The following is a 14,970-nucleotide window of genomic DNA, read 5'->3' as shown; positions in this document are numbered from 1 at the left end:
TCACCTCTAAACCAATCACTGAGCTCTGGGTCATACTGCCCCAGCCAATGACTGCCCTCTCCCTAAGCCTCTGGCAGCCATCTTCAGATCCGGTAAGCACGTAAAGTGGCACTATGACCAAGAAGAGCCGCAGAGGGGACGGAGGGAGGGTTTGCATGTGAATCCATGCCAGACCCATGCTGGCGAACAATAGTTACAGGTAAGTAACTTGTTCCTTCTCCTGTATGGGGTCTGGCATGGAGGTGGCAAGGCTCAACAGAAGCAATTACTCTTACCTCCGGACAGGCTCGCCTTCAAGCGAACAGGTTGTGTAGCACTGCTTGGCCGACACTGGACTCCTGTCTGAAATCCCTGTCGACGCAGTAGGATTTCGTGAAAGTGTGCGTAGGCCTCCATGTAGCAGCCCTGCAGATGTCCAGGAAGGGCACAGCAGACAGGAACGCTGTTGTTGCAGCGATTGCACTGGTGGAAAGGCCTCTCGGCAGCCAGGCAGCGGTCGGTTTGCCAACCGATGACAGTGCGGGATACAGCCGGAGAGCCACCTGGAGATGGAAGCCTTGGACATGGCCCATGGTTCATAGGACCAAAGTTCACAAATAGTTGAGACGTCTTCTGGAAACTCTTTGCGAGTGCCACATAGAACTTCAGCACATGAGCCACATCCAGCGAGTGCAAAGTCCTTTCAACCAGCGACAAAGGTTTCGGAAAAAAACAGGCAACACCAAAGGCTTGTTGAGGTGGAATGCCAAAAGAACCTTTGGCATGAAGGAGGGGTGTGTCCGCAGCACCACCCTGCTGTCATGAGATTCGGGGACAAGATGTTGTCCCCGAAGGGCATGTCCAGCACCTTCGCCTGGACCTCCCACTGAAGTTGGTGGCTTTCAGCCAGCCACGACGACGATGGAGGCAGACACCGTTCCCCATCTGCCGGAACCCTGTGTCCGCGACATCCAGGGCCACAGCGATGGCATGGTCTGACGCCACCTCCCCCTCCTGGAGGATGGAAAGCACCTCGACCCGGTTGTCGTCGGGTAGCTGGCCATCTTATACCACACCTCCCGTCGTACTGGCCAGGATTGCAAGTGCATAAGCTGCCTTGACTGTTGGCGCCGCCGATTAGATCACCTTTCTTCCCATGGCATCTAACTTCTTCCCTTCCCTATCCAGCGGAATGGAGGATAAAGACGAGGGGTTAGAGGACTTCTTTCTCGCTGCCGCCGAGACCACGAGTCCAGGGAACACTGCGAACGTAGGCACTTGGGTGCGGACTCCGGCACCCAGTACTTTTTCTCCAGCCTATCCCTCTTGGCCGGGGATGTGGCCAGGTTTCTCAAAGCCAGGCCCTTGTCCCAAACGTCATCCAGGAGAGGCACCGCCAGAATGGTCTTTCTTTTGGCCTTGCGCCGATGGTATAGATAACCTTCCTTCTTAGTCTCTTCTGGCGTCAGTTGTAAGAGCTTGGATGCTCTGGCGACCATGGCATGGAACGACCCCACTTCGTCCGGGCAAACTGCCGGCCGTGGCCATGTCATCATCTGTGTCAGTAGTTGTGTCCGTAGTTGCTGTGTCCGTCCCCTGTGTCCCTAGGATGGGAGGGTGCATGTGGAGGTTGAAGCAGCGGCGTAGGGTGCCGCCTCCTCTTTTTTGCCCGAGGCTGGCCTGGTGTCACCAGGGGCGTCACTGGCATCCTCTTCTGGATTTCCGACAACAGGGTGTGTAGGGTCGAAAGTATGTCGAGCGATACATCCCTCAGAGGTGTCGGAGGGGGTGGGGGGAATAGGCCTACTTGGCCCAGCGCCGTCATTGGCATTTCCCTCGCTGTCTCCGTCCCCCCTCTGCATTTCCGCCGTCAACGTCGCAGTTCCCCACGTCCTCCTGGACCGTGTGAACAGACACCTGGTCCTCCTCGTCCCAAAGAAGAAATATCCATGTCCTAGAGTACGATTGAGGCCTTCTCCCCACCCCCTTTTGCATCCTGAGGGGGTTGTCTTTGGTCTAAGGGATGGCATTCTTTTCTCTGGTGTCTTCTCCCGCCTCGGGGGCAGGGAAACTCTGGGCACCGCTGGGGCTACCGGGACTGGGTCAGCCCCTTTGGCATTCGAGAGGGGAGCCGCCACCAACTCGATCGTCGAGGAGGACTTCGCCCTGGGGAGCGTGGTCCCCTTTTCCGGCGCCTTTGTCTTCTGTGGCTTTTCCCGCAGCTTCGCTGAGTTAGCACATTTCCTCTTTGAGGAGGAACTGGAGCAATGGCTGGAGATGGTGAAGATGAGCGCGCCCTGCCCGTCGCAGGGCCCGCTTGCGTGGCGCCAAAAGAAACGGACTTGAGGTGCTTGACCTGGTCTTGGGCCCCCATGGATGGAGTGCACTCAAAGGACTTAGGCGGTCCTGGGTGAGGCATGTCCATGCTTCCCGCACGGGGCAGAGGCCTTGGGGTTGAGCCACACCGCCAGCCTACTGTGACAATTCTTCACAGTTTGTTTGGATAACCCGAGGCAGATTCGCAATCCGCTTCCTAGTGATCCAGATTGAGACAGTAAAGGCACGGGAGGTGTTTGTCCTCTACAAACACATTCCGCAGTCTGCAGCTAGAGCAGAGCTTGAACAGGGAGCTTCCCTCCTTCTCCTCCGACATGGTCCGCAGTGCGGAGTAGGCCTGATGGCCTTTTGGAATCTTCAATGAAACTTCAATGATTTTTGCCCGTGAGGGGTGTTGAAATTCACTGACAAACGGACCCCGCCTGCCGGCCGATGTAGAGAAAGAGCACAGGGGCCCTGTTTGGCAAAAACCAAACTTTTTACCGAAAAAAAGCACGAAAAACGCAGATAAGCTCACAGAACAAAACACGAGGACTGGCACAACTTGAACGTGCGCTAAAAATCTGAAGATGGCTGCCAGAGGAGGCACTTAGGGAGAGGGCAGTCATTGGCTAGGGGCAGTATGACCCAGAGCTCAGCGATTTGTTTAGAGGAGAAATACAGTTTAAAAGTGAAAGTGACACTTTTCTTTTACCGAGGATTCCCAGCCTGACAACGAGGAATATTAATGAGCATGTGAATCCATACCAGGCCCCATGCTGGAGAACTAGGTTTGTATGGAACAACAAAACTCCAAGGGTATCCCAACATAGATTAACAACTCCAACTGAAAATGGAGGGTTAGGCCTCCCGAATTTCACAACCTATTATCAGGCTGCATAAATAAGTGTCCTAAAAGACTGGTCTGAGGGACACAGGGAAACAATGGTTAAAGATGCAGAAAGCGTTGGGAGGCCAATCTCTCAAGGATGTTCTGTGGTTGCCAAGACAAGATCGACCTCCTAACTTACATATCCGTGAGATTGCATGGACAGTAGAGAATACAGGGGAGAAGTAGTTACAAAAATATCACTTAAGAATCCTCCCCCCCCCTCACGTCCTTGTTTAATAATCCGCAATTTACTCCAGGTCTCGAGCCCAATGCATTTAAAGAGTAGAGGCGTGGGTGTTGCGAGCGCTTGAGGTGTTTCAGGGGAATTATATCAAATCATTTATACGATGCAAACAAGAGCTTTCCCTTTGGAAAACAGCTGTGTTCCAGTATTTCCAAGTTAAGCATTGGATTTTAGCCCCACCTGTTAGGAAGGCTGCAGTAAGAGATCTAACTCCATTTGAGAAGTACGTAACCTCCAGCCCTGGCAATTAGGCGTTGATTCGAATAGGCAATCATTGCTGGCTGACTCCAATACTAGGGAGTCAATGAGGTATATGCAACAATGGTATAAAACCCTGCGGGAGGAACTATCAGAAGGGGATTGGGAGGTGTTCTGGAAAATGATACCCAAACGTACTAGATTGCTCCAATTGAGAGAATTCTGGTGCAAATGACTAATGCAATGGCACTATACTCCTGCACGGTTACAGAGAAGGTTACCATCTATTTCTGATAAATGTTGGATGTAATGCAGAATGGTGGGGGATTGGGAACATGTATGGTGGAGTTGCCCAGGTTTGCAGCAGTATTAGGATGAGGTTAACAAATGTATGGTCGAAATGTTTTCTCTGCGAGTGCCTAGGTCCTTGAGATCATGTCTTTTGGTGGTCATTGATGAGAACCTTCGACGGAGCTCAAGGCCTGTACTGAAAGCTTTTGTCATATTACAACTATCTGCTCTTCTGGGGATAGCCCAAAGATGGAAATCGAAAGAACCACCTCAAATCACTGACTGGCTCTCCAAAGTTTGGAACTTCTTGGCACTGGAATGATCAACATACTCTATACAGGGAGCTCATGCTAAATTCACCAAAGACTGGAACATGATGCTTAACTTTTTACAAAAAGACTACAAATGTTGGTTATTGTCCTAAAACATTATGCATTTTAGGCATCGCATGAAAATGTGGATTCTTGGAAAATGGTTTGGGCGTCTGTTTTTTATACTTGATGTTTTGTGTATGCACTCTGGATCTGGGAACGGAGGGTGGGTGAAGGGGAATGGGGGGGGGGGGAGGGGTTTGGGAAGTTGGTTGGTTGTAGTGTGCTGAAAAATCCTAATAAAAATAAAAAAAAGAATAGGACAGACCTATTCAGGTGACGTAAACCCACAAGAAATCACTTAGTAAACCAACCCTGCTACCAGGATACTTTCCTGAACAATGGAACACACATTCATTAAACAGTATAAACTTATAACTACATTCAGGATAACCCTTAGTTATACCAGGGAAGACCTAATATTGTAGTAAACTATTACAGTTGCTTTTCAGATCAGTAGAACACAGATGGAGGTAAGCAATAACTCTCCAGCTTATTTTAGGATAGCACAAGGCAGACCAAGGTTAATAAAACTCACAATCCACTTATTAAGAATTGGACACAGCTATTCAAGGTAAGTAAAACCCAAGGCTAGACAGGCTATACAGCAGGTCAGGGGAAGCAAGATCCAGTTGGTAAACGTATACAATTATACTCTGAAAGAAATAGTTAGGTGAAGCCCACAGCATTACCTTTGGGAAGCGGGGGAACCAATTCACAGGTGAGTAAACTAACCTTATATATACTTTTAAGAATGGAAAACCCATTCAAAGGATAGTAAGAAATTTAGTTTTTATTCCAGCGTGACAGTTACCAAACCAAGACAAGTAACTTTTACAAGGGTTTCATTTACTAGGCAAAAGGCCCAAACCTTATAAATCCTTCCCCTATTCTTCGAGCATGAGTGTTCTCAGTGGCAGGAGGGGGTCACTAGGGCTCTAGTGGCCAACAGACAAGTCTGGATAGGCACTGATTTGGCAAAATTCCTGAAGAAAGCTGTTCAAACACGTATTTTACTTTAGAGTTGAATCCCCCCCAAAGCTTCACAGTAATCACCAAAGGCTAATGGAAGTAATAACACAGCCAACACAGTACCTCCATACAGAAGAGGAGTTTGCAGCTGGACATCTTCATGATCTGCAGCCAAAAACCCAGTCAATTAAATCCTTGTTGTGAAGACAGGATACTGGAAGGGAATTTGCAGCACGGATCAACGGGGAAGACTCCAGGCAAGAGTTTTTCACCGGTGGATGTCGTTTTGATGCCCTTTTGAGGAGCCAGGAGAAGACGGAATATCGATGCTCATATTCGCGTCGCTAATCTCGTCTGAGAGGACAGATTTAAATCAAGTCTCTGGAGGTCCAGAAGGATGTACAAAAGTTGCAGTGCGATTTGGAATTCAGAAGACAGTACACCGCATACTCGCTCAAGGTCCCAGGGTATTGGGATATTGCAGCCCGGCAAGGTCAAATGCAGGTCTTCTCGACTCTAGTGGGTCTCACCAGGCTATGGTTCGGGGTCTTCCTTTTCAGGATCCCCAGGGTGCTTGGATGGAAGGGTAACAGCAGTCTCCAGTTTCACAGCAGGTTCGCCGCTCGATGGAAATCGCTACAGCTGTCTTTTCTTCATCTTGCTCTTCGGTTTCAGCTCCAGTGGTCTACTTGTCAGCAGCTTCCAGGTTTGGAGTATTTAACATGAACTACAGTACAACTTCTGCATGCTCTCCCTGCATTTTACAGCAAGGGGGGGGTCTGGCTGTCCAATCAGGACATCCAGCCCCCCCACTGGGAGTTGGTTCCTTTCATGCAAGGTGAAAGACAAAGGGCTGCAGAGTTTTGGACTCCTCCCTCCCTTCCTGCCTTCTCAGACACTTGGAGCCTGAGCGGTGTATCCAAAGGACCACAAAAACAGCAAGCACACAAGAAATGGCAACAAAAGAAGTCACCCACCATTTTAGTGGTGGCCCTTCTGTGTATTATCGAGGCTGAATTAACAGCCTGTGGGTAAGTCATAAAGGTAAAACCACTGCCACCAGCCATTCATGTAAACTCGCCATTGTAGCAAAAATGTTACCAGGTAAGTAAGAAAGGCGATACATTCTATCCCTCCAGCAATGCACATAAGGTGGGATGTGCTGGCTTACTTATACAACATGTAAAGGGGATGAAAATCTCTTTACTACTTGGGGGCAACCCAGCATAAGCCCAAAAGTTGTAGGAAACTAACTTCAACTATACACTACAGACCACCACCTCATCGACTTCGCTCTCTCACTCCATAAAGAAGTCAAATGGGAAATAAATCATGGCACCACCACTGCCCACCAGTGCAAAAAAAAACGTCCGACAGCCTCCTACCACTACTGCTGCCAACCCTTAACGTCCTCCTCGACAACCTACACCCAGAGTGCCTAGTAGAAAGCTACAACAATGTCATGAAAACAGGACTAGACACTATTGCCCCCCTAAAAATGCAAAAAAGTAAACAAGCCCACCTCAACGCATGGTTCACCCCCCTCCCCACCTGAAAGAACTAAGAATGCAAAAAAGGAAACTAGAAACCCAATGGCGCAATACCCCCACAGAAGAACACACTACAGCACAAACAATTCGCAAAAAACTACAAAAAAGAAATCCTACTCGCCAAAAAGAACTTTCAATGAAAGAATCAAAAACTCCAGCTCCAATACCAGGGAACTATTTGCTATCCTAAGGGAACTGGAATCCCCATACCCCCACCAGATAACATAACCAAAGACAAACAATGGTGCACCAGCGTCCAAAACGCCCTAAAAAACAAAATCAAAACTCTCCAAACAAAAATCGCCCTAAAAAAAAAAAAAAAAAAAAAAAAACTCCAAAACTCCATAACCACCAACGACTCATCACCCAGCATCCCTGCCAAAACAACTAACCCACTAGGCCCAAATCTCTACAGATTCGATTAAATCTCCATTCCAGAAACAGAAAGGATCATCGCCTCCCTCAAACCCTCCAATTGCAAAGGCGACAACTGCCCGCCCCAGATAATAAAGGACGCAGCCAGGGACCTAGCTCCCTTTATAACCAAATTGATCAACGCATCCTTCTCCTCCAATACCATTACAAGCAACCTCAAACAATCCTGGGTTCTGCCACTCCTCAAGAAGCAAACCCTAGACCCCGCTATCCCCACCAACTACAGGCCCATTACCACGGTGCCTTTCCTGCTAAAAATAATAGAGTAGCATACCTACAAATCCAGCAATATCTATAAACCAACACACTCTTAGGTGCCCGCCAATCCGGATTCAGACCCCAACACGGCACAGGAACCGCCCTAATCTACCTCAAAACCCAAATTAATGAGATTAATGACAAAGGAAACACTGCCATGCTCCTCCTCCATCTGTCGGCGGCCTTCGACCTGGTAGATCACACAATCCTGGCCTCTGCTACCCACTGCTCAAAAGAGGCGATAGCCTGGATCCAATCATTTTTGGACAATCGGACCATGAGAGTCTTCTCCTCATTAGCCTCAGCAGACCCCATCAAAATAACCTGCGGCGTCCCCCAAGGATCCTGCGTCTCCCCCACCCTCTACAATATCTTTACGAAGCCCTTATTTGACAAGTTGGACAAACTGGGTGTCTCATACACTAACTATGCAGATGACACCCAGATTCTCATACCCCTTTTGGGCACCTTCGACTCAGATACGGCCTTGGTAAACAAAATATACCTCATCATTCAGGCATGGATGGCCAATCACGGCCTATGTCTGAATGATGAGAAAACCGAAATACTGCTCCTTGGATCCAACTTCAACCTAAAAACACTCAGTCCTGACTACAAGGCCTTCAACATAGATGGAAACACTATCACAGTCGCCAATACAGTGAAAACCCTAGGCTTTCACGGTGACTCAGCCATGTCACTAAAAAACAAGTGAACTCTCTAGCATCATCTACCGCTTACACTTGCAAGCTTATCAGGGCAAGTAGAGCCTTCCTCTCCCAAGCTAGCTGCATTACCATCGCCAATGCCCTAATACTATCCAGACTCGACTATTGCAATGCCATGTATCTAGGAGCCAACAAATACTTAACGGACAAGCTCCAAACTCTGCAAAATAATGCACTCAGGACAGCCCTTAACTTGCCACACAAGGAACACATAGCCAACAAAAGAAGAGAACACAAATGGCTCAAAATCTGCGACCGCATCTCACTCAAAACAGCATCACTCACCTTCAAATGTTTAAACACTGCCCCCCCCATAACTGGCAACCAGAATAGTAAAAAGAAACTCCACCAGAACGACCAACGCCTACTGCCTACAGGTACCCAAATTCAGACAGCAAAAAACGGACGGTAGCAGCGTCCCTGTCTTGGCAGCCCAACACTGGAATGCCCTCCCTCTCAACATTAGAACTGACCAATCCTATTACAGTTTTAGGCGAAACACCCTCACCTGGTTACGTACCAACGATCCCCATGACTGAACAGTGCCTCTACACCTGTATCCAAACCTCACTGTATACATGTACATAAACTGACCCGCCAAAATGTATAAAATTGCATGTATACTTGTATATAGGTCTATGCAACAGACCGTTGTAAGTAATGCTATGCTCTGCTCTGCCTACCTTTCAACTGTTTTCCCACCCTGTAACCAAATCTTTATGTATGCTTACTTTCTGTTCTCTGTTGCGCCCTGTTACTTCTGGGTTCTGTGCGCCATATCAAATGAATAAACAAACACTATGGCGAGACCTAAAAAGGTAATCCATAAAAAGAGTAAAGAATAGAATAGGTGAGAGGGGGAAAAAAAGATTCCCCTTCACATAGACACAAAGGTAAAATAGTTACCTAGTCCAAGCAAAAGCTTCTGGGGTGGACACAGGTCATGAAGATTTATCATAATTATGAAAATCTTACTCAGCAAGTGGAACAGGCCTATACCAACAGTTGGAGTGTCTGTATTGACCACTTGGGTGTACTTTAGAAAAAGTGTCCCGACAGTCCACAAGCCTTAATACAGAGCAAGATGATGTCTCACCCAGTCTTACTGTTCCTTTTTCTGTGGAATGATTCCAGACCATGAAGTGGAGAGCAAGCTACATGCGCACAAAAGGACAAGGTAGGATAGCGAGGGAATGACTCTAGGAGCAGGGCAATGATTCACATAGACCAATGAACCCGCACCCAGCCCCTCCGTTCCTTGATTCAAAGAAGGCAGTTGGCCATCTTAAACCCTCTCCTCCAAAAGGTACGTGCCAATCAATATCGATAATTGCAAACTTTTCATATAAACACACAACACACTGAGATTAACAGAGCAGAGACACCCGAGAAAGAGGTGGGATCATGATATGAACGCCCCCACCCCTTCTCCAAAGGGAAAACAGAGCTATGGGGCCGGGGCTAGCAAAATCACACGTAATTGAGAACTTAGGCCAGTGTTAACAGTATAAAAATGAGGTACAAGGCTGCGCAAGGCAGTAAAAGTGGTCAAATGCAGAGCAGACTATGCGGATCAATGGCTTGGAAATCAAGGCAGTGGTACTAGCACTTCCAGGGTTACCGTACACAGATCAAGGGTAAGCAGGTACTTATCTATGCAGAGAACACCACTTTGAGGTTTTAAATAAACAAAGGGTAGGACACATTCCCACACGCCATCGCATCTGGCACTGATTTCCGCTAAACTAGAGAAGCACAAAACATATCTGTCATGCCTGCGCCATGGGCGCATACATTGGCAATCAATATGGACAAATGGTTATTCATTTATCTACAGAAAACTCCTGGATCAACCGCTATTCACTATTTGGACTTTATTTCCCATTTGCAAGATTTTGGTGCCTTTTTATTTTTCCCAGAAAACTACACTTACCATAATGCACTTGGCTATAACCATCCATTCCTGGCTATTCCTATTTTTTTTCATCAGAACTACAATCCCCAGAAGCCCTAGGGATTTGCTCTGCTTCCACCAGCTCAGGAACAGAGAGGGAGGTGGCAGATTGTCTGCAGGTGTGCTGAGCCAGGTGCAACCAATTAGCCTGCTTCTGTGCTGGGCTGGGCAATATAAAGGCTGCTGCCTGCGAGAGCCCAGTCTCTTGCATTGAGAGTCCTTCCGGCACCTTTTTGCTTTGAGCTACAAACTTTGTATGCGGTTTCCTGCTTTCACCTGCTTTTTGTTCCAGTGCCCTGGCGGTCTCCAGCCTTGCAGCTGATCTAGCTCTGCTGCCTTCTACCTTCCGCCCTGGGCCTTTTGGGCTCCCCGCCTCATCCCTGCTCCTCTGGGCGTCGTGCCTTGCAGCCTGCTACATCCTGCTGCCTACAGCCCTAGCCTTTTGGGCTCCCTGCCTCATCCCTGCTCCTCTGGGCGTCCTGCCTTGCAGCCTGCTACACCCTGCTGCCTACAGCCCTAGCCTTTTGGGCTCCCTGCCTCAGCCCTGCTCCTCCAGGCTCCTGCCTTGCAGCTGATCACGCTCTGCTGCCTTCTAGCCTCCGCCCTTGCCCTGCCGGGCTCTCTACATTGCAGCCGATCACGCTCTGCTGCCTTCCAGCCTCCGCCCTTGCCCTGCCGGGCTCTCCACATTGCAGCTGATCACTCTCTGCTGCTTTCCAGCCTCAGCCCTTGTCCTCTGGGCTCCCTGCTCTGCAGCCTGCCTCACTCCGGCTGCCTACAGCCCTTGTCCTCTGGGCTCCCTGCTCTGCAGCCTGCCTCACTCCGGCTGCCTACAGCCCTTGTCCTCTGGGCTCCCTGCTCTGCAGCCTGCAGCACTCCGGCTGCCTACAGCCCTTGTCCTCTAGGCTTCCTACTTTGCAGCTATCGCGCTCCGCTGCCTACTACCTACCTTTTTCCGCTGGGTTCTCGGCCTAGCAGCCCTCTACCGTCCTCTGCAACCTTCTACGGTCAGCGACCCTGCCCCTCAGGGCTCACTCCTTGCTGCCCGGCCCTTCTGGGTTCCTTGCCGTGCAGCTTGCTTTACTCTGCTGCCCTAAGCCCTTTCCCTCTGGGCTCTCTACCTTACAGCCCTGCTCCTGTGGGCTTGCTCATTGCTTTCCTGCTCCTCTGAGCTCTCAACCTTGTTCCTTACTGTCCTCTGCTAACCAATCCTGTTACACGACTTTCCCTTCATTTCCTTCTGCTAGTTTGCTATCAACCTCCTTTTCCTGTATTTGTCTGTAAGTATTTTCTCTTGTACTGTTTGTAGACCCTTTTGTACAGAGCTTGTCCGTTGGTTCCCATCAGTCAACCTCTGCCCCTTCCCTTGTCTCGTTTCTACATTACAGACACCTATAGCTGCTGTTCCAAGCCATGAGCAAACAGCGTGGGCCTCTGTTATAGCAAACTGTGCAGAAGGCTAGAGTATTTCCTAAGGTTCGTGGAATACTCTTTTCCTATATCTGCATACACCCCAAGAGGGAATTCATTCTATACCTTTTTCCTTGCTACTCTTCGTTCTCTTTCCTTTCTGCTGTGTGTGTACGTATCTGTCCACTTATTTTGGCACAACCACCCAAACCCTTTCTGGGTGTCCTGTGCCACTCTTAATAGAGTGTCATCCCTGACAATATCAGAGAGAGACAATTATTCTGTTCATTAGATGGCCTCAATGGTCAGTTCACACTTGTGGCATTATTGCTCATGAACGCCAAACAGTTGCAGGATTTTTTTTCCAGAGGACGACAAGTTGGTGGAAACCATTTAGTTCCTCATTGCAGAGAACATGACCACTGACCCACTGCTACGCTTGGTAAATATACCTTTTGCTTCGTCAAAGACCACAAATCCACCCCCACTGTAGGTGGCATTCTAAGAGTATGTAGCAAAAGACACATGACATAAGTATGCTATAACTAAGTAGGTTCACAGAAGAGTTGGGCCTCAGGATAGACCAACCCAAGTCATTCACATCACATGCACACACTATGAAAATATAAGCAAATTACAAAGGAGAACACATTTGGCCAATCTAGGAGCCAGAAATCCTAAAACGGGAAATCTTTAAGGTGTGTTCTCGCAGATTAGAACAGTTGCTGCATGAGCTCAAGCGGAACACGTGCACACGTTCTATTTGTGCATAGCACGGAAGAATTAAAAAATGATTTAAAATAAAGCAATACATCCATTGTCTGCAAAGGGCGTAACATGAAAAATTCAGAAATTGATTTGCAGATGTGTTCTTCGCTTACCTCCATTTCTATGCTTCAGAGCTAAGCAGACTTCAATAATCTGCACCCCCAATTCATAGTAAAAGTCTCCAACTCCCAGCATCTCTGACCAAAAGCCCTTCCCCGCTGAAAGGAAACAAAAGCAAAAACACAAACGTAAGGGAGCAAGCTTTACAAAGAATTCTCATTTCATTCGACTATCCCTTGAGGCATAGCATGCACCACAGAGGTTCTCCAGAACACCAGTTATTGGTAACGCCACTGAGGAGCAAATCATATTTTATTAGCATTATGGTCCGTAGCTAATCAAAGCATTGCTGCCTAGAAATTCAGATTTAATGACATTTACTAGTGTCATATTCCCATGCATCTAAATTGTCAGACAGGATTACTTAGTACATGCACAAAAACAAGTGTTCCAAGAGGATAACATTCTAACTGGGAACAGATCTTGCCCTAGGGCTGAAGGTTGGAGTTAGGTTAGCAGTGCTAGGTTCAGCAAGTAAGCCTTCATGGGTAGGAGCAGGGAGTCCCAACAAGTTAAACGTTTTAGCACGTGTTTTGCCCATTGGATGTACAGTGGTGGGGCAGGCTCGACTTTGTACAATAGCGATGACAGATCTGCCAAAAAGAGACAGGCTACGCAGTGGAAAGATTCACAAAAACTGTTTCTGCTAATGGGCCTTTTGGGTGTCAGTGGTGACTGGAGTCTGAACTTGCTTTGTTTGGGTACATTTGCTGTAGTTATTTATGGCCACAAACGTGCTTTCCCAAATTGTAGTGTTTTAAACACAAGACAGTTCAATTTGCTCTGAGATTCAAAAAAGGTGATGAGTGATGTATTGAAAGTTTGGAATACATCATAGCCACTGTTCTCTTCTGCTTTTCAGCCTGCCATACCATAACAGAAGGGTGCCAAAGGGAAAGCGATCCAAAAGAGGCAGGCCAGACTGAACTGCTGGTTAGGAAAGATGTTGCACCTTTCTCTCGATGGAATTCAATGAGGCACCCTTACTTTTGACCCGGTCCTGACTTTGAAGGGAAGCAAAGTCTTCAGCTTACCTTCCCTTCCCTTCCGCTCATAGTTATGGAGAAATGGACTAGTCCCTCAGACTATCAGTACTGAGAAACATTTGTTTCCCTTCTTCGCAATTCTTACATTTTGGTAACTGCACACAGCACCGTACAGTACATTAGGGATACCGAGTATCCCCATAACAATCTTTTCGTGTTTTGGTCACTTTTTCTATAAGCTTAGAACAAGCTGGTGGCAGCTGTAACATTTTTACTGTTTACATTTAATTTTATTCTTGTACTTCACGTTTACCGCAAATGGCGTTTACCTTGCGGCAGCCTGGGCGTGCCACAAGGTTTTTCGCTTGTTCTTTGGCCATATTGTAGTTTGGCCTTCTTCTTTCCCTCAGAAAATCCCATTTAAGATCATGCATTTGCCCAGGTAAGCTGCTGCTTTCACGGGTTAGCAAGCGTACGTTTGTGCTTCCGTGCATGCGTGTGCCAAAGGGAGGGGGCTGGGCCCGTCTGTTCATTAACATCCATTGGTGCCACAGTCTGCTCTCTCATGCGTTTTTACCCGATTTGAATTTTGTGTTTTCACTGTTTTTGTAATCTGACAAACTCCATAGTCATCCGCTTTTTGTATAGTCGCACACAGCACCTTCAGTGCAGCGTCACAGAAATCCTTTAGATTTCCCATAGGTTTTAATACATTTTCTTGTGTCAACTACAGTTCCCAAAAATAGTAAAGTGAAATTGACTTTACTTACCTTTTCTCTTTGTAGGTCCAGCTCACACCATCTTATGTGGAGTGCTGGGGGTTACTTAGTAGCCCCTCATCCTGCTCTCTCATGTAACATTTTTATATTACCCTCACTACTTTAAGGGGGTAATTAATAGAATTCAGCGCAGAAGCAGCCCATGCAAGCAGCGCAGAGAGGCAGCGTGCGCCAGCCGTGTGTGCTAAACAGCATTCTGGTGCACCGCGTAGTCATGGATTGCCCAAGCCATTTTGAGCCGTGGCGCAGCGAACATCCTGCAGCGCCAGTTACACCCCCAAGAACGCCCCTTGCGCAAGGAAAAGCCATTGAAATCCCCAATGCAGCGCAAAGGGCTGCGCTAACACTGGACCAGCTTACAGGGCCGCTACACTAATCGTGTGAAAAACTACATGTACCCCGCTCACGGGAGCCAAAATGCGTAAAAATGTACTCGTGCACCCCCTTGAATACAGGTACGCTGCTTGCGGCACCAAAACGCATGAAAAATCTCCCGCACACCCCCTTCAATACGTGTACCCCGCTTGTTGCAGCCAAAACGTGTGGAAATCAACTTGCGTACCCCCTTTAATACGCGTACTGCGCCAGGCAAATAGCGTGGAAAATATCCCCACTGTGGTGTGGGCTGCCTGCGGGGCATGCCCAGGGTGGATGGGCTGCCTGCGGGGAATGCCCAGGGTGGATGGGCTGCCTGCGGGGAATGCCCAGGGTGGATGGCC

General features: G+C 48.1%; 1 protein-coding gene across 1 annotated transcript in view; it reads right to left on the bottom strand.

Annotated features, from left to right (window-relative positions):
• SNF8 (SNF8 subunit of ESCRT-II) overlaps nucleotides 1–14,970 on the bottom strand; it is a 460,264-nt gene that overhangs the window by 270,696 nt on the left and 174,598 nt on the right. Inside the window, exon 5 of the mRNA XM_069634581.1 lies at nucleotides 12,480–12,584. Within this exon, the coding sequence (XP_069490682.1) occupies nucleotides 12,480–12,584 (105 nt within the window). The remainder of the gene's footprint in view (nucleotides 1–12,479; nucleotides 12,585–14,970) is intronic.

Source organism: Ambystoma mexicanum, chromosome 13 (genome assembly GCF_040938575.1).
Source record: "Ambystoma mexicanum isolate Mex_15411 chromosome 13, UKY_AmexF1_1, whole genome shotgun sequence".
NCBI classification, from domain to species: Eukaryota; Metazoa; Chordata; class Amphibia; order Caudata; family Ambystomatidae; genus Ambystoma; species Ambystoma mexicanum.
The sequence above is the reverse complement of the archived record's forward strand: the minus strand, read 5'-3'. Positions and strand labels throughout refer to the sequence as shown.